This window comes from Neopsephotus bourkii, unplaced genomic scaffold, assembly GCF_033783945.1.
Source record: "Neopsephotus bourkii isolate Nb327-2 ecotype Australia unplaced genomic scaffold, CSIRO-AGI_Nbou_v1 NB_168, whole genome shotgun sequence".
NCBI classification, from domain to species: domain Eukaryota; kingdom Metazoa; phylum Chordata; class Aves; order Psittaciformes; family Psittacidae; genus Neopsephotus; species Neopsephotus bourkii.
The window spans coordinates 233,749-260,434 of record NW_026900684.1 but is presented as its reverse complement, the minus strand read 5'-3'; the positions used below and the strand labels follow the sequence as shown (position 1 = coordinate 260,434).

At 40.7% G+C, this 26,686-nt stretch overlaps 1 protein-coding gene across 2 annotated transcripts in view; it reads right to left on the bottom strand.

The window, feature by feature from the left end:
• The window catches only part of KIT (KIT proto-oncogene, receptor tyrosine kinase), a 54,444-nt gene that overhangs the window by 4,827 nt on the left and 22,931 nt on the right, over positions 1-26,686 (bottom strand). For both annotated transcript variants that reach the window (XM_061370414.1, XM_061370406.1), the window contains exons 4-17: positions 23,152-23,288; positions 20,421-20,580; positions 17,439-17,628; positions 16,645-16,760; positions 11,166-11,280; positions 9,767-9,954; positions 8,587-8,693; positions 8,368-8,494; positions 8,002-8,106; positions 7,805-7,915; positions 5,977-6,127; positions 4,113-4,201; positions 3,641-3,768; positions 338-460 (exon numbers count right to left, since the gene is read on the bottom strand). In XM_061370414.1, coding sequence (XP_061226398.1) covers positions 338-460; positions 3,641-3,768; positions 4,113-4,201; positions 5,977-6,127; positions 7,805-7,915; positions 8,002-8,106; positions 8,368-8,494; positions 8,587-8,693; positions 9,767-9,954; positions 11,166-11,280; positions 16,645-16,760; positions 17,439-17,628; positions 20,421-20,580; positions 23,152-23,288 — 1,847 coding nt within the window. The remainder of the gene's footprint in view (positions 1-337; positions 461-3,640; positions 3,769-4,112; positions 4,202-5,976; positions 6,128-7,804; positions 7,916-8,001; positions 8,107-8,367; positions 8,495-8,586; positions 8,694-9,766; positions 9,955-11,165; positions 11,281-16,644; positions 16,761-17,438; positions 17,629-20,420; positions 20,581-23,151; positions 23,289-26,686) is intronic.

The following is a 26,686-nucleotide window of genomic DNA, read 5'->3' as shown; positions in this document are numbered from 1 at the left end:
AACTTACAATTATTCACAGAGCTATAACTTTTAGTACATTCAGATGTACCAGAAAGACTTGGCATTATATTGGTGCAGCAAACCCCTCTCCTCCACTACAACATGCATTTAGACACCAGCATGTTTTTTCCAGTATAACACCACACACATACCAAGGGTTTTGTCAGCACACACATCTATATCAGGAATTGCTCCTGCTAACATTTCTGACCAGCATGGATATATACCAGAATTCGGAAACCTAGATTCCTGTGTAAGAAAGACTTTTATTTGCACGTCAAGACAACAAGGACTCGCCAAACTTAAAACAGGTGGCTTAAGTATCATATATACTTACGTTTCCCTTGACCACATAATTGGAGTCATTCCTTATGTCTCTTGCCAAGCCAAAGTCACAGATTTTTGTTATTCGACCATGAGTTAGAAGAATATTTCTTGCAGCCAGATCCCTGTGAATGCACTAAATAACAAACAAACAAAGCTTTTTTACAATCATCTCAACAGGCTGTTGCTTGGTTACACGTATACTCAGCTATTCGACTTACTGCATTATACATTTTATGGTAAGCCAAAAGTCATAACGAAGCCATGTGACAATAAGCTTACTCAGATGATTAAACATGCTGGTGTAGTAAGTATCTTCACTATCATGACATTGATCCACACAGCTAAGGTTGTCTATGCATTTATTTTAGAAAAGAGCATTTGCAGTCACTTTCAGTTTTCTACTGTTTCACATTTGCAGCTAAAGTTTCTTATACTTCTTCTTTGTCATTTTATAAAGAATAATCACTGCCTTGTTTCCTAACACAGAACAAATATGGGGAAAATGTGGTTTGTTTCTAAAATAATTCCAATCTTCCATTAATAACTATTGTGGTTGAGGGAAAAGTGCTGGAAAGATGAAAATAGGGAAATTACGATAGTAACTCAAAGCCAACAGCTTGGAAACTGAATCCCATTTCAGAAATACTCCTCTTGAAGACCCGAATTATTAAGTACCTATGAGATCTTTATAAGCAGACCTAAGTATTTGAAAATACCGTGAATTTTCACATGCCAGTATCTTTCAGTATATAGTCATGTGTTCAGTGACCTAGCTAGCTTATATTTCCATTTTCTGGAATACATTTCCCAAGCTCCAGATGGGTGCTTGAGTTTTCCATGAGTTGTGTTCCTTTGTATACAGCTTTGGAAGTCATGTGCATTTGTTAAGAGAACAGAGGCAGGTCCCTAACAAAATTATCTCTTTTTCCATCTGGAAAGGCAAGTGTTAAGCTCCTGTTTTACTGATGGTATACAGATGCAGGCAAAAGCTGTCTAAAGAATACCTGAAGATGGTTCAATTTTTTTTTTTTTGCCTTGAAATATGAAACTTCAGGAATTCCCTACAAAAAATTACTTAAAATATCAAGAGTTATACAAATCAAACTCAGAAAATAACTGCAGGTTGCATAAACCCCTTCATTTCTGCCCCTTCCACAGACTTACATGAGGAACTATTTTTAATGACAATTACTGTCTCAGGGGACTCTCATTCACCTCCCAGTCCAACACATTCTGCACTTTGCATATGTAAAGGTGAGAGCATAACTGCACTGCAGCAGTAAAGTAAAGGAATGGTCAAGCATCCAGCATGTCTCTGCCTGGTTCAGTTTGCACTGAATAAAGACTTTGTTGGAGGAAGCCCTGTCTTGTGATTAAGTCACCACATGCTTAATAAGGGAATTATTTCCCCATGACAGACTCCTATCCCAGCTCCTGCACAGAGGCACTTTTATGCATCTGAGCCTTGATACACAAGCAAGCTGCAAAAGAGCAGCTGGGTACTCTGCGCTGCTGATCTGCATGGACCCTCCTTCCCTGAGGGTATGAGGCAATCTGAGGCATCTTATCCATCAGCCCACACTACTCTACATTTACTAGCTGGAGCTAAGAGCGCGTATGTACAGTATGACTGAAGAGTTCAAAGCACAACAATGTGTTAGCATAGTGGAACTTAATTCTGTGATAAAGCTGTTTATTCTGCACTGCCAAAGCAACATTGCCCATTATTTCCCAACCGCACGTTCAGGTGGTGTTACGTTCATTATTACCTTTGCTACTCAATGCCACAGTGTCTGTATCAATGGAAAAACTATAGAGAAAAGAGTCCCCAGGGATGATGCATAGTGAATTCTGGGGCTATTCTATAGGAAGATAAGAAGAAATAAAGTATATGCATGCTAAGCAGTGGATGTCCTGCATACTGAAGGATAGAGGAGCCTGATGAAATCATTAAATCTGTAATATGAGTTTGCCCGTAGGCCTGTTTTGAAGCTGTTAATAGGCAAAAATTAAACCAAAGGGTTTGGAAGGAGGAACAGTAGGGGAATAAACAAGTCCAAAAGCAAGTTTTAATGGGGACTTCCTCTGGAGCAGAATTAGACCCACATTTTCCACTGTTAACACAGGATCCTAGAAATATATTATTTCTGTTAAACTGTTTGGTTTTGCTCTTTATCCAAGGTGCAACTGTATTACCCTGTGTCTCTATTAGTTACAGTGTTTACATGTTGAATGGCATTTTTCCAATATAATGTAAGAACAGCCAATAGAACAAAACAACTATGCTGCCCTTAAGACTTCTATTCTATTATAAATCCATTTCTGTTCTGCAATACCTCCCCTATGAAACCCAAAGAAATGCCTATTATGTTCAGTGTAGCCTGTGAAGATTCTTTGTGGGTCTCTAGGCTGGTTTTATCTTTCCAGAAATTAAAAACCAAGATATATCCTATACATTTCACCATACTGCTAAAAAAAAACCCCAAAGCACACAGTGTGATACCTCTCCTGTTTAAGGAAGTATTCTGCATGAGAGGAGTAGCAAGTGCAGTGCTGTTTAGAACTAATGCAAACAGAAAGCTGCAAAACTGTCTCCATAGTGTTGTTTATTGTGCAAATTCCCCAGCAGAGAATGAATCTTAAGCTCTCAAGATTTAATTGCTTTTCTGAAGGAGCCCACATGTTGGGTTTCCATTTTTTTCCTGAATTCCCCTTAATTCCCATACACCAGAGAAGACTGAAGAAATAACTCCTTAAGGTTTCCATTCACTGCCTCCAAAGCCATCAGGAGTTTTGTGTGCTCCAGGAAAGAAGGAAGGGCTGGAGATGAAACTCATAAGAGGCACCAACCAAGCTCAGCAGGGTTCAGCTGTACCTGCCATCTCCCAGGACATGACATTATTAATCAGTGGAGTCTTGGGGTGCAGCAAACATACTACACTGCAATTCCTCCCTTCTGTCTCTTCTCTTGACATTTCTGTGACTAGCTTCTGTTCATGAGCAAGGTCACCAATTGTACTAGCCTGAACCATGGATGTGTAATACCACTGCTTGACATTGACTACTGTGCACCCTGTATTCTGTTTTATGGGATATAAACCTCCACTTCTGGCCAATGAGCACCGTACAGAACTCCAACACTAGCCAAAGCTGCAGGTACATGAAAGAGCATGTCAGTTTGCAGTGCTTGTTTAAAAGAACACAGAAATATTCAGCATTTAAACACATGGATCACATTAAAACACTGAAAGTGATGCTAGAGAACATCAGAAATCTATTGATTCAGTCCAGCTCTGAAAAATTCTTAACTTACATTTTTGGAGGCAAGGAAGCTCATGCCCTTTGCCACCTGGTAAGAAAAGCTTAGCAAATCTTCAACATCTAGAGCAAGTTCATCATCTTCTGACACAGAAAGAGTAACATCCTGATCGGTGTAGGATCCTACACGATATAAACAACAGCTTTTGAGTGGAGCAAGTGTAATAGTTTAGAAACAGAGTTGTCTTAATGTTAAATAAATCAGTGATCTAAGTAAGTACCAGACTAGAGTCACATAAATAGCCCACCACCAAAAAGAAGAAAATAATTGATACTCCATTTAAATGTGGAGAAACACAAGACACTGTAATTCAGCATACTGCTCTTTCTGAAGCCTTCTCATATCAATTAATGAGTTTTAATTGTCCTCGTCTGTGAGAGAAAAGTCTGATAAAACTGAAAAGAATCATGAAGCCCCTCTCTCTGCACTCCCACAGGCAAAGAGAATTCCTTATCAGTGTCCTTACCAGACTTCACTGGTCTTTTTTTATCAGGTTTTGGTGGGACTGCGTATGACACTCCTGGTTTCATGTCCATGTACTCATTGGCAACATCACTGTAGAGGCAGCAGATGAAATGAAACATAGCTTAGTGAAAAAGGTCTCAAAAGGCATTCAAACAAAAAACCAAGGTTACTCCAACCTTCTGAATATAATGCTTTATAAACCATCGGTAGATTGGAAACTCATGGGTGTGTAAAAAAGATGTGGAAAGGCCTGTACAGTTTCTCAGTACAGCTAATGATACATCTCAAAAGTTTGGAGTTTGGCTCAGGTGAGCAAACAAAACCTTTCATACATACACTGTTTATACAGACTTCACTCTCTATAAATTAACATCCAGATGTTTCACAGGATTTGCTAGTGCTTCCTTCTTCTGCTTAGGCCAACTTCTACCAGAGTATTTCAGCAACTTACGTGGCAATTGAAATGCAGAAGACAAATGGTAAAAAATGTTAAATTCAGAGATTCCCAAGTACCATAGAGGATCCACATATATTTTGAAGAAGTCGAGGCTTGGGACAGCCATCTGCTACATTTTTTAAGTTTTCTTACTGCTATATATAATTCAAATGTACAGATTTTCATCCTATATGGTTTATAAAGACACAGTTGGGCACCTTTAGAAATTATGGATGTACTTTGGCATTTTTCACTTCATTTCCATTAGAACTCATACACATAGCCCTTCCTTAGCCTGAAATATCTGTTTAGTTTATGAACAACAAATGCAGCCACAGTGCTAACATGGAAAGGAGTAATGAGATTACCAACAGTTTTAGTCACCACCAGAAACACATCTGATCCATTTAGCAGCTGCAAATTTACAGTAAATATTAATATGAGAATTTGGTAAATACTCTGCTGTTTATACCTCAACTTGCAAATTGTGCTCAGTGAGGTTCCTTCACTGAAAAGAGGACACACCTCCAGTGACAACTCACAGCTTTGTATTCATCACCACAATAGCCCCAATCTCTCTGGGTCATTACCAGCCATCCATGGCACAAACAACTCCACCAATACTACAGCTCAATGGGACAAAGGACTTTACCACCTCCTAAGGGTCTGCCTGGTTCTTTTGTGTCTGCCAAAACAAAGTAATGGTCCCACCGGCTAAAAATCAGGCTAAAAATAAAAATGGGCAGGTATTGCAACAGCCCCTTGGTTTTGGCAAATTGTATCTCCCCTCACTTTGCAAAGGGAAGGAGTGAGCAGGAAATCTGCTTGGAAACGTACTTGGAAAGAGCTCTGGGCTGGTATCTAAAACAGAGTGTTAAAAATACACAGATGAAGTAAATGGAAAAAAAAAAACAAAGTACAAGCGCAATCTCAGAATCGTGACACAGGCCGTGTCAATGCAAAATCTAGTGAGCTGTACTGGTGGCAGCTTGCCTCTAATACTGTAATGCGCTGGCTTGATTTTGTAAGAAGTCATTTCTGAAGGCAGGGACTTAGGAGAACTCAGAGTATTAACACCCCAACACTGGGGGAATTGTCATTCAAGCTGCTAAATGAGCACTGCCAATGTTTAACAGGAACGATAAACACAAACACGTACAAAGACTGGAGCCAAGGAGTTGCATGAAATAACTACAGGAAATTTGATAAAGTAAAACAGAGAGTGTGTACAATCAATTGCGCTCTGTTAGAATAAACCACCCACTGTACAAACCGTCTCTTTAATTAAATTGTTTCCTTGCCCAGCAAAGATTCTTCAAAGCCAGCTGCATGGAAGGTTTCTCCACATCTCTTACCCCTAATAAACTTTGTTATCTCCTCCTTCTCAATCTTCTAAAAACACAAGGACATTTCAGCAGATCATACTTACGCTGCAGGCTCTGCCTGATGCAAAAGGTTCTCGTAAACTGCTGTTTCTACGTGTTCCTCATGTTTTGGACAAATAAATGAATCTCGTTTCCGTCTCAGAAAATTTAAAAGATCACCATAGCAGCAATATTCTGTGATGACTAGAGTGGGACCTGCAGATACACATGAGGTTTAGAAAGCAGGTGAGTATTGTTTCTAAAGCGGAAAGCCTTACATAAAAGATAGCATTCAGCCAAGCACACAAGCTGGGCTATTAAAAATCACACTGCCTAGCACTGTCTAGACTTGAGAAGTTACAGAAAAGTAACACAGCATCTTCTTCTTTCACAGATCGGCAACTATGGTCCAGCTAAAGCTGTGTTGCTCCCAGCTAATTTGCCCCCACCCCCCTCAACAGCATTACATTGTACAAAGATTAAACAAATAAGGTCTTTTTCTTCATGTGATAATGTTTCTGGCCAGACACATCTGTTTGATTTTGCTCACTTCCTGACGGAAGTTATTTGTTCCAAACGTTAGAGTAATTCAAGCTTCATACATTAATCCTTTTGATTCACTTCTGTTTACAGTAGAGCTTCACACTCCTTCAGTAATGTTTTGGAAATGATGTAGGGTGTTATATTCTGCAGTATAATAGGAAAAATCATTCAAACAGAACAGCCTGCTGCGACAGAAAGCTACACTGCACAAGGTCTTAGAATATTAAAATGAAATCAGAAAGGAGAATCAAGTCATCTCCAGCACGGATGTTTATAGATCAAATATATGTTTTCTGAGTGAATGACTCCAGCTATAGCCCTTGAATGTGTAATTGCACTGCGTGTTATTTCATCTGTAAGGTTATTCTCTACCACCATTTCCTAACCTCACTAGTTTATTTCCATTTTTCTGCAGTTAAAAATTACAGCTTTCATAGTAGCAAATGCAGTGTTTGTGGTGTGATTTTCTTACAGATGCCTGTATTTTCATCTGAGACAGACACGCACTCAGGCCAGTGAGTCTACTCTGTCGCCTGCTTAAACAAAATTGTTTCATCCTACTTTTAAATCATTAAATGTGAAAGTGAGAAATGTTTTGCTTCCATCTAAATCTGTGAATTTTTACAAGCTCCTCTTCTTTGGAAAATGAAGCAAAAACTTAAAAAGCAAATATTTGTGTAAGAAGCAACACCATCTTTCACATTAAAATGCACATAAATTAAAAATACAGGAGTGTATCACTCTGTATTGACATTTCAGCTGTTTTGTAGCTTTTACTATGTATGAAAACAAACTTTTAAAGTTAACATTAAATGTGACACCTTTGTGTTGTGCAATAGTTTATTTAGAAAAGTCTTTTTCTCAACTTTCCGCTGCTTAGAATTTGTAATTTCAGTGGTGCCTTAATAGACACATTTACAGTTCTAACAGAAGGCTAGAAGACTATACAAGACAGGCGAGTTGACTTCACCTTGGATACCAACAAGGAACCAGCTCATGTATCTCTTCTCATTTGTGAGAAACAGTGTGCTTAAGGAAAAAACTTATGCCATGCGTTTTTGCATTTTCTTCTCTCAAGAAGAAAGCACACAGTGGCTCACATGAAAGACAGTAACAGCAACCTTCCTGTTTAGCTGCAGCTACATTGGTCTGATTACTGGTTTCAGGATGAGCCTAAAATGTAGGTTCAGTAATTCACAGGTGATAGTCATGATGACCTGCGACCTGCCTAAACAAGAAATGTATTTAAGATTCCTAGACTTGGCAGCACTGGATTCTTCTTCACAGGGTTCCTCCTTCTGGCAGTAAAAGAAGGAACAGAAATAATCAATAATCTGCTGATAATCCCACCTCCAATAGTGCAAGCTCCAAGTAGATTCACAATATTAATGTGGTTTCCAAGGTAACTCAGCACTTTAAGCTCTGACATCAAAGCTTCTCTTTCTGTTAAATGGGCACTTGCTGCAAGGCAAAGCACAACATTCAGTATGTAACACACTGACCACAACGAAGTGAGAAAAACTGAACAGTATATTAAAGCAACTTACTTTTCAACATCTTTACTGCTACTGTCATAGCAGCGTCAGATTTAAACAGACCATAAGCAGTGGCTTCAACAACTTTTCCAAAAGCTCCAGCACCAAGGGTTTTACCTAATAAAGAAAAAAAACCCAAACAAACCTCTGTAACAACTTGGAGCAATTCTTCTTGAAGGGTTTAATGTTTCATCTTGATATCAGGGAAGCTATTGTAGATATTCATGCTTGCTTTTTGTCCCAAGGTAAGTATGAGCAATTATCACTATCTGAACTATTGCAGGTCTTTTTGACAAAACCCTCCTGTGTTTGACCAAAGTCTCAAATGAGACATGAAGTTTTCACCTTGCAGATGAAGTTAAATAAATCTAAACTAACCAAAACTCAATCGGTTTCTAGGAAATTCCCATTTGTGATCATAAGGAAGTTGCGTTGGGTCTATGTAAACATAGTTGTTTCCATTTATTTCTTCAACAACTTTCCACTGAACTTCATATTTGGGTTTCTGGAAAAGAAGGAGAAGAGCTGTCACTCCTTAAGCCTCCAAAGGCAGCTCACACACTTTCCTAACTCAGGCAGAGTGGCTTCTGGTCTTACCTGCAAATATATGTACACCAGAATCACGACTATGATGCACATCAGTCCTGCAGCAACTCCAAACGCAATTAGTAAAGGGGTGAAAAGGGTATGGGTACGGATTTGTTCTGGAAAGAAACAGAAAATTCTGCTTCAGTACTAAAAAACTGTATTAAAAAGATGCAGGTGAAAACCTTTCCTTGGTTCTTCCTTGTGAAACATGACTTGGGTTTTTGACTTTCCTGGATGTGCTCCAGATACACCAGCATAACTTTCCTGAATGAGCTGTGGGGGACAAAGCTGGCACAGAAACTATCCAGTTCCTTGCGTAAGGAGTCTCAGCTTCAACAATCAGGAGGCATGACTGATTAATGCAACAGAGTTTCACGATCTCAGTCAAGTTAGGTTAAAGAAAGCTTTATTTTGAAGTCCTAATTTCTTCTCTTTTTTTTTTTCTTTTCTCTCAATTATGATCTCTACAGCACAGTCTTTACCCATAGAGGTTGTGACAAGTAGTGAAGGATTACCATTCCAGTAAAACCAAGCTGCCCCAAATCTGGCTTGTTTATATGTTACATCTGGGTGTAACGGAGAAAAAAAGAAGCAGAAGAACATTTGATTCTGCAAAGAGCGCAGATTTACAAGCACATTTCAAGTCATCTACGTTCTAGTGCTTTTTTTTCCCCCACAAACCCACAAATGCTTCTACAAAACTCGTAAGTCCTTTTGCAGGATGTTGTTACTTCTTTTACAGCAGCAGGGCCCTTAGGCTCCAGGGAAGTTCGGGACTGCATTTTTCCTGAGACATTGTAAAAACATTTAGAAATCCTGCGACACTGTAAAAACATTTAGAACCCTTGGAAAAGAAGTGATGGACTGAACAGTCAAAACAAACAACACGAAGAGGGAAGGGAAAGACAGTGTAATGCTGTAGGTGGTTTGCCCCTGTGCTGCACAGACAGAAGACAACCAGCTACCTACCGTGCTGCTTATCTGGAGCCATAAAAAGATGATACCATAATATTCATTGACTTAGACTGAAAAAAGAAACACTTTGACAGGCAGAGCATGCAGTGTAATACGTCATCATATGATCAGCCACAGTACTGCAAACTTCTTTATGGCAAAGAACTTAAAATCCTCTTACAGAAAGAGCTGAATGGCACCCATGTTTTATGGTGTCATTCGTTCCAGCTGTTACCTTTAATAGCAAAGTTGAAAAAAGCAGAGCTCTTGTCCCCATTGCTAGAAGCCTCACAACACACAGTGCCAGTGCTCCTGAACATGCTGACGTTAATGCTGCTTTCAACCAGGATTCGTTCAAATGACGGCACTGACGAATTTGTGTAACTGACATTCATGGGGGATATTGCTGGTGAATCAAAACATCTAAGAGAAACAATACTGACAGTTAGCTGCCATGCAATGGATGACAGATCCTGCTGTTGAGGCAGATAGTTACTGCCAGAGCATCAGTAACTGAACAACACTGCTCTACACAGGGGTTCAGCTGACCATCTTATCTTCGAAACTTAGCCTACTCATGATGTCCCACTGTCTTCTATACAGTGGGTGAAATGGATACGTACATCAAGCCTGACCGAACTGGACACCATGAGGTCTTTGTGTTTGCTTTTGACTAGATACCTACAGGTCTGTAAGTCCACTAAGGGTTATGTACCATTCAAACTGTATCTCTAACTTCACCTCCAAGCAGTTGTGGTCTATTACCTACTCTTGAAAACTTTTCCCAAACATAATTTTATTACAGCACACAAAAAAATATTCCATAATGTATGCACAATACCATCAGGCTTATTATATGCAGCCGGAAAATAACCAGTACTGCTCTGTCAAGATTCTGCCTCTCTTTTGTATGCTACATACTACATGAGGACACAGTTAAGACGAGAAAAAAGTACTATTTAAAAAAAATAAATGAAATAACAATTATTTTAGGCACAACTCTAATTACACAGGTGAGACTGCATACTTGACTCGCTAGTATGATATCTACATCCACAGTGGAATTCAAACAAAACCTTAAAATGTGCTTCAGAAATGCTCACTTCACAATGAAACTCTACAGTCTTTTTAGAAGTCTGGTATCTACGCATCAGGTTATATTCATAATAACTTCACTCTTGTTTACTTGTCATACACTTCGTGTGAATAGAAATCTAATTACTTTATGTCTTGAAAAATTACATCATTACACAATAAACAGAAGATAACAGCCATATTTGCAAGTGATTCTGTGACTGTCATTCTGTGAAACTGCATACAGAATGTGTCATTTGGGGCCAAACTGATGCAAATCTTAGCTAGCTTGCAGCAGAGAGGGAGTTTGGCTTTACTTGTCTGTGGCAGAAAGTGCTGATTATTCCCCTTTCAAGGACAGCATGCAAAGGAGAATAATGAAACGTACCCCTGCCTTCTCTCAAACCACTGCAAATAATGCAATGCCAAAATGATGGAAAAAGTGATGTAATATTTGAACGTGTTATGAAGTCATTTTATGTTCTTAATTTTTAACTATAAATGGGTGTGTGTTGCATCTAGAATAACCTTTGGAGAATAACCTGGTTTACTTAACTCACCTCTGCTCAGTTCCTGGGCAAAAATACCAGTATATGGTTGGGGCTGGAAATCCAGCTGCTACGCACTGGAGAACACCATTGCTAAGCATATCCAAAGTGAGAATCTCAGGTTTTGCTGCAATAAACAAAAATGGAGGTCACACATTAGGCGTACACAGAATCTACACTGACATTTACACTTCACCCCAGCAACTTGAGTGCATTGTTATCTGGGGAATTACTTAGGTGAACAGAGCATGCTCAAGTGCGTCCAGGTCTGAATCAGTGTCCTGCAAGCGCTGACCATCTGTGAAAATATCAGATCTTACACTGAATGGTTGAGCTGGATTTTGGAAGAATACCTAACTCCACTGAGTGTCTGGTTTGATGAAAGATCCTAAACCAGCAAAGCCCAGAGCTTAAACAACCAAAGAACAACAGTGCAGTTCCCGTTCTTGCACAGCATGACTTTACCCGCCTGTAAAAAGGACAGTTTCTTCACAGTTACAAGCATACTAAATCTGTCAAACCACATCTCTCTTACATCTGCCCTGTGTATTAAATATTACACTGCAACCAGAAAAGGAACTAGAGTGCAACCAGTACAGACCTCCCAGTCCCCACAGAGGGCATACGTCCCTCTAAGATACTGCTACCAAAGAGCTCGACTGCCTGACTCTCTGACACACTGCACACAGAGGAAGCTAGTATTTAGCTGAACATACTAGCTTTACAAATGATAATTCAGTATTACTTCGGTAGTTTAGAAAGCAATCCAGCCAGCCAATGCTTCCTGCCACATCCTGCGCCAGAGCTAGTCCTGCACTTGGGTCAGGAGCTGCTGTTTCAAGTATGTCCGGAAACTAGAATGATTAAATGGACTTCAGAGTCCACTGTCATAGGATTCAGCAAAGAGCACTGCCAAGACAGCAAGCTGTTTTTCTCGGTGAAACTTGAATTAAAGGCCTTATTTTCCACAATATTACCTTAGCTCCCTTGCAAAATCACCCAAAAAGAAGTTAATAGAGAAACCAGACTATATTGCAATGACACTGCTCACTTGACAGGTACGATATTACAAGTCCATTATCAGTTAACACAACTTTACAGGAATGTAAGATGAACTTCTAACATTCTAGAAAATAGTAAAGCTGCACAGAACACAGTGGGAAAACATGAGTTTATTTCTGATAAAATCCACGTACAAAGACTGCACAGCATTAGTTTCTAATGAGTATTCTACTTGCTGATTAAATTAGAGGTAATAAAGCACACATATATTCTCAATCACATAGCATATCCTCATGACTCATGTTACAGGAACGAAATGTTCTTTCATTTCTAAATCTGCATGTTGTGTTTTATGCGAACTACCAAGAACCAAACATTGTTGCAAAATGTTGAGACGGATTTTCAGCATTACCCATTTGGTGAGGAACTTTCTGAGAGCACACAGCATTTCACCCAGTCTCAGTGCTCTTGGAATACACATAATTCACATTTCTGAAACTGGCTGGATTGCGAAATCGTAATTAGATCATCTCTGCCCACATTCAATTTGTTTTAGGTATGTACTATATTTTAGGCAATGCTGTAACACAATGTAACTCAAGAAACGAGAGAAATTAAAAGTCAAATATAAGAGGAATAAGAATGTTAAGCCACAGAAAAAAATATCATGCCAGAGTCGGGCTCCCATCTTCTACCAGAGATCTTCCATCTTCTGACTTTGAGTGAAACAAAAATGCCCACGTAAGTCAGGATTCTTCTGGTGCAAAAACCTAGTGCAATAAAAGCCTGTCTATGTGGCCGTAAGTCCATGTGGACTTATCCTGAAGCAGCAGAGGGGGATGTGAGGCTATGCAGGGATAATGTCTCTGGCAGCCAAGGCAGAGTGGTCCAGCCCTGGTGCCATGGGAAGCTGAGCTGCAGCAGCCTGGTGAGAACAGTGGACCCGAGAACACCACTACATGTGATGTGCCTGGTGAAACGCTGTGGTGGGGTGATTAGTGTGATCAGTCTTTCTCCACCAGCATGGAGGGTTCCCAAGCTTCCCCGGCACAGCGAAATTAAGGGATGCGTTGCACTCTTGGCAGCAAAGAGCTCCTGCAGCCAGTCCCCACGGGGACTGAGGCAGTGGCTACTGCCATCCCCCGGGGCTGTGTCAGTTGCCACCTCAGGCCACACACATGTCACTGCACCTGCACCCCTTCCTGGCAGCCAGAGCATCTTCCTCACCCACCAGCACAGGTGCTCCAAGGGGTGCTGGAGCAAAAGTGGACAGGCTTTTGCGAACAGATGCCAAGCTGTCACCAAGCATCTTCTTTTTAAAAGAGATTTTACTGTGCTAGATTTTATGACTTTCACTGCCTCATTAACCCTGATACCAGACAGGCTGTTAATGACTAGACTTTGCTTACTGTTTTGGCTTTAACCCTTTAAATATTTAATGTTTCGTTACATTGCTCAGTATATATGCATACTGCCATCCATAATCAGCCATTAGATGTCTTAAAACTTCTAATTTTACGAAGTTTATTAACTGCTTTTCAGCTTTTATTAATGATTCTGAATGTTTCAAAGGCCACTCCTACTTTAATTCAGTGCTCTGTGTGATAATGTGCATTTAATTGCTTTCTATTACCAATTTCCCTTTCTTCATCATTAACAAAGTGAATGGCTAAGAAGTAAGACTGAATAAGCATTGTCTGTCATCACAGACAAAGAGACCGGGTTTTCCTCCTGCAGCTACATTTTCTAGATGGGAACAAATCTTTCTATAGGATCATGGTGACTCCTCATTTGTTCACTGCATAGCTTAGTGACAGGAAAAACCGCTGAGCTTGGTTTCATGCGATCTGTAATACCAGTTTTCTCTTTGCAGCATGAGCAACTGCATAGATAATATTTTGCTGACTATAATTAAGCTCAGATATTATTCTGCATTAAAGTCAGATACTAGTTGGAAGATTCTTCTTCCTGTTGGTAGATGCACTGTACTTTGCCACTCTGGAGATTTCTACAAATTCTTAATTGTAACTCCGTCCAGCATGCTGCTTGTCAAGCTGTGATTTTCCATTTGGCTCATAATTTCAGAGCTCCTTTCTTCCTTACTTTATTTTACATTTACTATAAATTACTACTTTTTTTAAAGCAATTTTGTATTGTTTCAGATTAGCATATGCAATTACTACATGTGTTTAAATCCAAGGCAAGAATTTCTGCACTGGGTTCTTTCAGCAAATGCTTCAGCATTGCTTTTTGTTTATGTGAAGACACTCGCCTGATTACGAATCCTGTTTTACCTGTTTGATTACTTTCTGCTGATTACTTGCCTAAGACATGTAAACATCACAAGCTGTATCTCAGCAATTTATGTGAAATCCCCACTGACAACAGCGCCAGGTCAGGATGCACCATTAGATCTGCATCTGACACACCACACATGGCTGACCTTTGGCAGTTACTCTCCTATGTCAGATAATATGGTATGCTGTCATGCAGTTTTTATTTCAAACCTAAATGATGAGCATTTCATAAACCACTAAACCCAGGTTATTTTTCTTAAAAACAGCCCCCTAGAAGGATCAATCTTTTTCATTTCTTCTTTTCAAAATGAAAAAATATTTGCAGGAGCTTAGTCAAAACACCAAAAAACCCCCCTCTTTTTTGAGTCAAGTGTGTCAAATCCACCTGCTTCAGCAATGGCTGCAGTCCACCCAATGCCACAGTGCATGGTGATGAGAATTCTATGAGACTGCTTAAATGTGCTCGCTGCATCCCAAGATTGATCTTACTACTTACAAGCTGAAGCAAGAGGGAAGAAACCTTGAATACTGATGTTTGTATGGACAAGCCAATCAGAAGAACTAAACTGTCTATCCTCCTTTTTCTCTTGACCATCCTCAAGCTTCACCATGCTCTTCCTAGTCTGGTTTATTAACCAACATCTACAGGGGTTTTCAGCTTTCATTCAGTAGCACATTCCTGAAAAGTGGCAACACGGAGCACTGCACCAGGAACTGACACCTGGTGATGACAAAACTGTAGGTTGGGTTTTTTCAGTTCTTGTGAGCAGATTGCTCCCAAGCAGCCTGCAGAGCCTGGGAGAGCTGGAAGGACCATAAACAGCCCCTCACACTGCACTGAAGCTGCAAGTCAAAAAACACCATCCAGCCTCATGTGAATTGGCAGTTCTACTGGCAACCTGCAATTTCTCACATTCCTTCCCAGAAATTAAATTCTGGCTCAACAATTTCCTCCACTAATCTGTAAAATAGTAAAATTATCCCTTGTGACTATAACCCACACTCATCCATTCAGACAAAGGATATCTGAAGTCACCAGAGCCCTCACCTCAAAAATCACAGCTGGGAAATAGAAAAGGCACAAGGATACAAATGACAGCATTCACAGATGAAGTAAGAAGTGCCATGCTCTGAAAGAAGCCCAGTTGACATTTCTAGACCCAAACTATGGCATCGCTAACAGTGAAGCTACAAGTGATGATCTTCAGTGATAAATGAGAAGAATCCAGAAAATAGTATCTAGGATTTTTTGTTTGTGGAAGCCTCAACAGTTCTCTGCATAAACCTATTCCTGCAGAAGGACATGTGGCTGCTAAAGCATAGCAGCGACACAGAACTCTATTTGCAGCACATTCACTCACTTTCTACACAGTTCCTCCTGCTGGGCTTGAAGGCATCATTGCCTACCTCACCCTAGTTTCTCCAGTTTGCATGCAGTTCCCTCCTAGTTTAATTTTCCTTAAGCCTGGCCTTTAGCAACTGCCAATATTTATCTGCTGAGAGCATGAAACGCTCTAACAGGATGGCTCTGCTAAGAAGGACAGGACTTCCTGAAGGTTTGATTGAATTAATTTTGACGTTTAGCTTCTGTCTTGAAGAACGCTGTTTGGAAGTGAGACTGATGCTCTTTTTTAAAAAGCATGTCCCAAAGATGACAGCACATGCATTTATAAAGTTATGCGGATTTTTCTAAAACAATGGTGATCTATATTATTATACAAAACTATTTAGGTGCCAAAAGGCACAAGCGAATAATTCTCTTGACAAGCATTCAAACTCTGCATCCAACTCAAGCAAATTAAAGACGAATAACAGCTTAACTGTGCTGCCAAAAATGCAAATTATAATCCCTGTATATCTTGCTCCACCTTAAATTATCAAAGGTTTATGATACATGCTTATATTTGAGATCTTGTTTTCAGGTGCTCACGTTTTTTTCCTGTGTCTAGCTGCTCTCTGGTAACCTCTGGAATACGTTCGCTGGAATGTAAGGTCATGTTGTGTAGTAGGTGGATTTGTGTAAGTACTCTGCACTTTTATATCTTGACATTTAAATAGTTTTCCAGCATGTGCTTTATTTCAGAAAGCCTTTCATATGCTGAACCACACTGTGACATCTTGTGCATACATTATGTTGTGTAAAATACAATGACTATGATAATGAAATATTTCAGACTGTTCACTTTACTTACTTTTCACATAGACATTAAATGTTACAGAGGAGCTGGCATCAGAATTGGACACAAAAAATGTGTAAATGCCTCCTTCTGTTCCTTTTAATCGGGTAAGGTGAAGTTCACTTGTATAACTGTAAAGAGAAAACTACGCATTACTGATGCTCACAACTTGCAGCGAACAGGCAATTGCTACCCGGAAGCTGAGAAGTGAATCACTAGCACACTGTCTTTTGCAGACACTTTCCATGCAGACACTCTCACCTTGCATTACAACAGCTCTTGTGCTATAGTGTCCAGAAGTTCTGCCACTTCTAACACCCAGATTTGTACCCAGGTGACAGCTCAGCATCAGGCTCAGACCTCATGCACCCACCATGGCCTCCCCCTTTTCTTGCTGAGGGGGGAACCCAGGTACACAACCCAGGCCATAGGTACTAGATGTTTCACTGGATTTTTGGAGGACCATGGCTCAAAAGACTATAGTGCCCAGCAGAATTAAAAGCATAAGCATTTGTCTAGAGCACTGGGTTCTGCTGTGGTAGTGGGAAAACAACTTTAAATTCTTAGTTTTTCTTATTGGGCAGGATGGCATCTCGTGGGCACACCGGCCCACAGATGGTGTGGTTAGCTCAATGCTATTCCAAGTCTAGGTTAGCAGACTTTGCACCAGTTACTGTGGTAAGCCATGCAGACTACAACATCTTTTATAATCGCAATTTTCTCACCATCTCCACTTTCTTCTTTCCAGAGCAGACTCTATGTTGCTATTCCAAAGTGAAATCTATAGGACTTACAATCACTCTTATTACCTGTTACTGCCCACAGTCTTGAACTTGACATAATGGTCAGATGAATTCTGTAACGTTTCATTCATGTACATCCAGAGCTCTTCTTTCGGTTTTGGATATGCCTCATATTCAACTGTTAAATTTCCATTTTGTCCTGCATTTATATCTATCGTGGTATTCATTGTTGCAAACAAACGGACAAATCCTTTAACTGACGACCATAAGAAGAGAAGAAAAACATTTTTAGGGCCATTTGGAGGATTGTCAGTACACTAACCACACTTGGGACTACTTCAAGATCAGAGATCAAGCATCCAGATAACTGTGAAAGAGGAAACCTTATCTACAAAGCAGAACTTGAACCCTCACCTGTCAAAACCAAGGCCAACAGCTTTATATAGCAATGAGACACAGGACTTAAAGCAGTCTTGAGTGCCTTAACAGAAATAATTGCATCTTATGGTGACAAATACCCTCTTTTTGCTTTTGGAAAAAGGCAAGCACGTGTTTGACTATTCAAGTATTTATACTTTTCAAAAACTCAGAGTTGCTAACTCTGATATGAAATAAACACTAAGAAAACAAGAGAAATGGATCATTTAGGACAATATACTAGAGTATTTGAGGTTTGTCAATTGTAATTAAGAACGACATCACGAATCAATCTATTAAAAACTGTAATTAGACAAAAATGTGCTAAGTCCACAGGCCAGGATATGAATTGTCTTAAACTAAAGCATTTCTGTTCATCTACTGCTGGGTCTTAATCTTTTATTTGGCAAATATCATTTATCATTATGCAGTTCTGTTCCATGATATCATGTGGAGCAGCATCCTTACTGCAGTGTTTTTAATTTCATTAATAAACTCATCAGCTTCAGGATTATTCACTTTGAAAGGACACATTTTTCAGTCCCATTACACAAATTCATACAGGAATTACCAGTTTGATGGGCAGATTGCAATTACAAGAAAAACACATTTGCTGAGAGGGCTTGAATTTAGATCAAAAGTCAATCTCAGATCACTGCTTCTTCCCACTTTCTAGTAATCAAACTGCTGTGGCCAGCTGGGCACCTGAGCTCAGGAAAACCAGAGCCAGTGGGGCTTGGTGAAAGCATATGGAGCTGCCAGAGCACTTGACAGATGCTTTGAAGAAGAAAGGATGAAGTAAACTCACAGCAGGCAGGTATGCTCTAAAATGCTCCCCATCATTAGGAAAAAGATTTGTATCTGGAAACTGAAGTTTTTTAGTTTATTCGGTTTTCTTCTGTTTTCTGTATAAACCTAGATTCTAACTTGGACCCAGGAATCTGCTAATAAAGTTTTATGATTGTGCTCTCAGTCCCCGAAACAAGGTTCTGAAAACTGTTTACAGTTAAATTAACTGTTAAAAAAAGTAATTAGGAAATTTACCAAAAATACCCATTATTTCCTGTAAACCTTTTGGTGAACGTTAAAGCCACGGTGATTTAGGATCTGATACAATCCCAGGATCTCTCCAGTACATGCTACAGACTTCCCAGCACCCTGAGCACTGGCACAGTTCAGATAAATATAGTCAGTTTGACAATGAATGGTGAAAAGCATCCAGAACGTAGAGTTTATTTTATTGTAAGTCAAATTTGAGAGGGTGGGAGAGAAAAGTACCTTGAAAATGAAAGATTCCAGCTTTTCTCTGGCATTTTTTATTAAATACAAACTTTGCATTTTACTAAGCACAAGCTTGTTACTTTATTTTCTGCTTTTTATAAGGCTGTGCTTTATTTTAGTCCCCAGACCTTAAGTCAACCCTTTTTAAAGCCACATTTGCACATGCAGTCATAGGCCTAATAATTTCTGTAGTTAAAAACTTCCCTCCTCTTATAATAAAAGCTTTCATATTGTTCCCTTTGGGGAAAAGATTTTGTTTCATACTTCATGCTGTTTTCCTCTGTTACATATGAATTTTGTCTCTCCTGTGAAAAAGTGAGGAAACATCTTCAACATTGAGCCCTACCCCTCTGAATGTCAGATCAAGGTTAAGGACACTCAAACCGCTGCTGCTCTGACATGCACAGGTCAAACACTTCTGTTTCTTTTTAATTTAACAGAGAAAGCAAACCAAGCAATGAGTATCTGTGCGACCAAAAAACAGATCTGAAAAGGAAAAAGGATCCAAGACTTCCCTAGTTACTACACCCTTGAATGGTAAGGAACTGAAACAGATGTAGCCAACTATGCAGACTTCTTCAGAATGATCTTACTAACTACACCAACATGTTCTTAATTGTCCTTAGTTTATCAAATCAGCATGTTTTAGCAGCTTTAAAATCCAAAAGGCACCATGTGTCACTCAAGTTAATATATAGCAGACTCTAACCAAGCCTGTTACTAAACAAGAGGAGAGAGGGAGTTTGCTCAGTGTCAAGGGACATGAACCAAAACCTGTGGAAATGATGGATAGTGGGTATATGACAGGGGTGAGCATCAGAACAATTTCATACTGTCTATGCACACTACAATGTTCCTCACAGCATTATTTTAAATAGAAGTATATATAAAGCTTCTACGTAAACAACAGTGACACGCTGATGGCAGTGAAATGTCCTGTGCTTGGAGGGTAGGTATTAAAGATACACTTCGTGCTTGTGCTGCCAAATTACTTAAGTGTAGGGACAGCATCAGGCAAAGTTAAATGACTTGCTTCGTTAGGACTGTATTCAATTGAAAATTAAGCCAGGAAGGTTGAGACAAACCAGCGACGTAAACACTGCTGGGTGGTTTCTCTAATATCACATTCTAATAACATACAAAGGGTTATGGAAATTAAAGCAGTCATCCACACCACAACCATTCCTAAGCCATCCCATATGGTACCAGTTGGCAATAACCTTTCAATAAAGCAACTTTACTCATTGCGATTTGGGGGAAAGGAGAGAGATGGAAGGGATGGCTCTCTAGTGTTCTCACTTTCCACCTCCTGCTCTTAGAAATGTTAAGATTTCCACAAGAACTATTTACCTAGTGCTTTCAAGGTTACTGTGGCATTGGTTTTTCCGAACGGGTTTTCTGCTTGGCATGTGAATTCTCCAGAATCATTAACTCCCACTGAACGGATGTTCAATGTTAATTTCCTTTCGTATCCATAATCACCCAAATTTCTGCTTTTGCTTGTAACAATCTGTCGGTAAAAAACAATTAACATCTAAAACACTGTGTATGCAGCATCTTTGCTAGATAAATTAAAAATAGAAGTAATTATAACTTTGCTATATTAATATTCATAACTTTAAACCGGAATAATAAGCAAGCACGGCAAACCTGTCACTTGAATCTCTCGATGCAAAACAAGTGTGTGATCAGCTGTCTTTGGGAGATAATGTCCTCTCCTAAGTCCTGTTCCTTCCCTTTATTCTTTATTTTTTTCCTCCTCAAGCTCCAGGGTAAAGTAAGAATGTGTGTGCATGTGTGCATGTGTGTGTGTGTAGAAAAAAAGGGTGTTGTGCCCAAAGTCAGACCCAGCTCACTCTGTCTACATTTCTAATCCTGATGATGGTGAGGAACTGACATGTTTTATTTGTATTAACAATGACTCTAGCTGTGGGGCTTGATGCAAAATGGTCACTGGCTCTTAACCTTTCCTAATGCTCAAAAGCTGCAGCTATTGTAAAAAGTCATTGCAACTCTGAAGTGAGGTTCACCACTCAAGTCAAGACTAAAAATCATTGAAGTTTCCAATGGTTGCTTCCTGGTGAACGACAAGAGAAAACTTAAGGTGCTAGAGCTTCATTATAAACTGTGTTGCTCTATGGCATGAGGCCGAGCATCTCCTGATCACAGACATACTGCAGAGAGACCTGCCAGCAGCAGGTTTTCCTCTTGTATCGCTCTGACTCTTGGTCCATAGCAATCTAGATTCCTTAACCTTAAAGGCAAGCGGAAACTTCATTCTCTTTTCAAAGTATTAAGTGTATCATGACTCTATGCCTACGTATGCATAGAAAGAAATAAATGCCTTGATGTCTTGACTTTAGTTTTTGTGAGAATGCTTAGTGTGGTTGGAAAGACTGATACATTTACATTGATTAATCCAATGCAGACTTGGGCTTGTTATGATTTTCTAATGAGATTATCTCAATTCTTGAGGTTCCAAGATTCTAGATAAATTTAATCTTTTCAACACCGTTTTGATTCCTGCTGATCTATAATAATCACAAATGAAGTTTGTTTTGTATGGATCTGTTTGCTTATAACAAGTCTCCTGATTTTGAGAAGTGGTGATAAGTTCAGTCATATGAGGAAGAAGTGGTTTGTATTTTTTCCACCCACCTATTCAGGAGAAAATGTAGTTCTGCATCTATTTAAACACGAATTTAATGTATTCTGGTTTAGTACAAAATTTAATTTGAAAGTCAATATTTAAAAGACAGCATCACCTACTATTTACCAGAAAGCACAGAAAGGTCAAACTTATTTGGGCAAAAATATTTTTCTCGTGGCTCTTAAAAAGTGAAAAGTGAGAAAGCATGAAAGACCACAGTTTCATCATACCATAACAAAGAAAAGGGAGAGAAGTAAGGGAACAAATTAAGTTCTCAGATGAAGGACTTGCAGTTGACCTTGGCAAAGAACCAAAAGCTCCATCTGCATGTCCCATGCCACCTTCATTTAGACCTCCCCAATCTTCGGAGCTGAGATGTGGGATTTCTGCAGCAGTGAGCACTTAGCGACAGCAGCTCTGCCAGAGGCAGTGGATTAGCTAAGCATGGCATACCCAGCCCCAGGGAACAGGCCTCCTGTTCCCTATCTGCCTGAGGAGATGTGATTTATCCAAACATCACAACATCACCCAAGTCTTTTCTTCCATACACACATAGACTTGTGGAATGTGAATTACGCATTCTGGTCACCACCATTAGCAGTAAAAGACCAGCCAGTTAGCATGGGATCATATATGGAAGAAGTTACTAACAGGTCTTCACAAGGGCTTTTGATTAACAGAAATTTCAGGGTATACCCAGAAGATCAAGAAGCATCCTTAGAAACAACCCAGTGCCTGCTGCTCATTTCAAAGGCAGAGCTGGCAGCACACTGGCTGACCTGGGGAGGGGATCTCTCTGTCCCTCACCTGCAGAATAGCTATGCTGCCAGTAATCAACTCTACTGGAACACTTAGCCTGACAATAATTCAATTGGTGATGCCAGGCAGTAACTTCATCTGTCACTACAGACAGAAGCCAGTTCACTGGTTCATTTTTCAGAACTTCCCCACTTAGTGAGGCACACCATGTAATTTAAATGAATTAATCATTCCTGCAAATGCTTACTACTATTCCTGTCACACACAGTCCCATGCTAATTAGCAGGTATTTTACTCTTAATGATAACGACTAGAATATGTAATTTGCAGTCCATGTGTTGATATTTGCAGCTCCCATTGATTGCAATGTGATGTGTAGGCACTCCATGCTTCCGTACTTAGGCAGCCCAATAGAGGTCACCTAAACTTTACAGTGAAGAGCCTAACTTCAATTTCTGCTTGGGGGGAAAAGCCCATGCAGATGCTTTTCCTCCCAGCCATCTGCACGGGCTGTTGTTGCTGGCTCTTCATCAGTCTGTGGGATGTGGGACCTTTGGAAATGCAACAAATCCAAACTGATACAGTATCAGGTATCCAAGACAAGTATGTGAATATCTACAAAAAGTTTGCATACTATGATGAGGCATATATGATACAATTAAAGGAACTCACCGCGCTTCTGTGAGAAATCCAGCTAGCTTGTACACTGCTGTCCACATCCGTGATTATGCAAGTAACTTCAAATTCTTCTCCTTCTTTGAGAAGCTCATGGCTTTTGGATAAGGTAATGACAGGAAGAGTTTTGTGAACTGGAAAACAATTTATAAGTGTACTTTTCATTAGCTTCAGAGCTTCCAAGGTGGGGGGGGAATGACAAGAAAAAATAGTCATTAACTTTCCAATAAAATTTCAGCCCTCCGAGAAGCATCCAAATTTATATAACATATTACACAGTTGTTCCCTTACAACAAGCACATTTTTGCTTCGGTCCCCCTTCAAATTACATTTAAAGTTAGGTAATATGCAACAGCATAGCAACTTTCAGGAAGAAACTCCAATGATGTTGAATCATCAATAAGATGATCCATTCCATGACAGTGATTAAAACACTGCACTCTGGAACTGAAAACATGGTGAGGATTAGCCACTACAGAACCACAGGCTAGCATGAACTGCAACTTTGAATTAGAAAATACCACTAACAGAAAGTACTGTCTGACAGGTTCCTCAAAGTCCCTGATGGACAGTCTAGGAAGGACAGTACAGCTCAAAGACTACAGCACACCCACCTCTGAAAGCACCACAACCTGTGGTGAGCCTCTGCTCACGGTGATGGTTCAAGGTGGCTGGAGCCAAGACTGTGGACAAGCTTGTCACCCAACAGTAGGTGACATGGGCTAGCTGTACCCCTGTTCTGCTACGGGGTGTCTTTTGTCAACAGTTAAGTATATCTGAGGACTATGTATCTCCTATCTCCACAAAGGTCTTCAGCTTTTCTTCTGTTCCCTCTGCAATTTGTTTTTTCTGTTTCCTTCAACCTTTTCTTCAACTTTTTCTTTAGAGACTCCAGTGAACTTCCCACTAGGGCTTTTATGCAGGAAGACTTACTCTCAAACTGTGAATGGAACTTATATCAGATAAGGTCTCCCAGATTCTTTCCTGCCTCTGACACAGGCTTTGTAGTTGTCTGAGGTAAATGACACAAAACTTAGGAAAACGCCACACTTTTCAGCCATTCATACTTTAACAATAATGTTTTCCTCATGCTGCTGTAAGCAGCTACAGAAGAGAACAAAGAAACATGTTTGCTCTCTTCAGATATAAAAGCTGACATGAAAATCTCCCCAGCATTCAGCAGTACCCAAGAGACAGGAAGAAGCTGGTGCAGAAGGCGTGCTGTGTTCTCACCCACCAGAAACATCTATGAACAACAAAAAAGCCATTAAGTCCATAAAGCCCCTCATTGTTTTGAGAAAGGTTGGACATAAACGCTCCCTGTGCTACTGTAGCAGGGCTGGTGTATGTCACAGCTCCCTGTTTCATGGATGCTTCTTCTGTCCTTCTGTGCCAGAAGCCTGGGGGTCTGAGTGCCAGTTATGATTACAAAAACATTGCTCACCAAAGGGTCTCCAATGCATTGAAATCCTCACCCAAGGAGAAAGTGGGAGTTTTACCTGGTGAACTCAATGAGGACTGAACACTACAGCACAGTAATTACGACACTAAGGATGGCAATGCTGCTCTGCTTTTGATGGCCTTCAGCAGATGCTTCCACTTACTTCATGCTTCCCCGCAAACAGAGAACACAGGCATATTGCCCAGGTTCCACTAGCCACCAACAACCCACCACCAGTGGGTGGCTGGCAATGGATGCCAGGTCAGCAGTTCCCATCGGAAGACACTGCTGTATTGAGCAGCTACAGATTTTATCCCATAAAAAAGTGAAATGTTTCAATAGTAAAACTTGCACTTTCCTATTAGCCCTGGGTTTAGCAGTAGCAGTCATTTTTCTCTTTCTTGGTAGCTGGTGCAGTGCTGTGTTTTGACTTTCAGCTGGGAACAGAGCTGATAAAGATGCTGTTTTGGTTTGGCCAAGGACTTTGTGGGCCTCATGCTCTGCCAGGGAGGAGGGAAGCCAGGAGGAAGCAGAGACAGGACACCTGACCCAAACTGACCAAAGAAGTATTCCATACCACAGCACGTCATGCCTTGAATGTAACTGGGAGTTACCCGGAAGGACTAGGGGACTGCAGGGTTGGAGGAGGTATCGGTCGGTGCTTGGTCGGGCTGGGGGGGCGAGCTATCGGTCACCTGGTGATGAGGCGTTGTATTCTCTTCCCTTGTTATTTCCTTTATTGTTATTATTATTGGTGGTAGCAGTAGTGATTTATGTTATACCTTAGTTACTAAACTGTTCTTATCTCAACCTGTGGGAGTTGCATTCTTTTTGATTCTCCTCTCCGTCCCTCTGAGAATAGGGGAGGGCAAGAAGGGGGGGGGGGGGGGGTGTGAGTGAACAAGCTGTCTGGTTGGGGTTAAACCACGACACTATTTCAGAGAAACATCAACAAATTTCTTTCTTTGGCCATCACTGGGAAAAAAAACACAGTTGAAAGAAAAACTTGTTACAGAACAAACAAAAGAGACAGCAAGAACAGACTTGATTTCTGTCATCAAAGGAGAATGCCAGAGATGGCTGTACTGATCCAACTTTTGTTCTTTTCTCATTAATTGAAATTTAGTATTCATTACAGTTCACTGCATCAGACTGCCCAAATCACCAGGAACAAGACTTCAATTTGCCACAGCAAACTCCACACTTGAGATGAACCCCACTGCCCAACCCCTGCCCCACTACTGAAGAGCAGAGCATCAAGCTGGCCACATAGACCTGAGCTGGTCACACTGCCCTCACCATGGAGCAAAAACCAGTAAGTGTTTCATCACACAACAGAGCATCCCCTCCTTCACCAGCATAAGTGGTGAGGCTGCTAGTGGCCTGGCCTCAGCACAGAGCAGGCAGTGGGGGAAGCACACCAGCCCCAGCAGCCCCAGAAGCACCGCTGCATCGGCATCACTGATGCCTGGATACCTTTGGAAGCACAAAGCCACCAACACAGCCCCTGCCCCTGCCCCTCTGCTTTCAGCACCAGAAACCCAATGGGACACCTCAGCTGCATGAACACAAGTGCCCTTACAGCCGACAGAAACTCCTGGTGCACAACCTATGCGTATGCATGGACAGGGAGTGCTCCCTCCCCAGACCTCACTGCAGCCTTTGTCTCACACACACCCCTTAGCGGGGACACGCTCTCAGCTGCACCCAGGGGTTACTTCATGCAAAAGCCTCAGAGCTACATGGAGACAACCTCATTTATTTGACTCTGAGGAAATGCCAAGCCAGTCCGGCTTGCTGAACCGCTCCCTCCACTTCTCTCCTGGGTATTTATACAGTGGATTAATGACACACGGGGTAACCCCAGGCTCCAAACTGCTGAGACAAAACCAGCCTGTGACACCCTACACAGCCGGGCACTGGACGTCTACCTCCCAACCCACTCAACCAGCCAACCCTAAGGCACAAGTGTGAGGGTCAGAGGTAGGGCATCAGCAACAGGCTTGCAGAGCATATTGCAAATGTTGCGTATCACAGCTCAGCCAGAACACACTCCTCATCATGATCAGGACACATGGTTGCTGTTGTGAC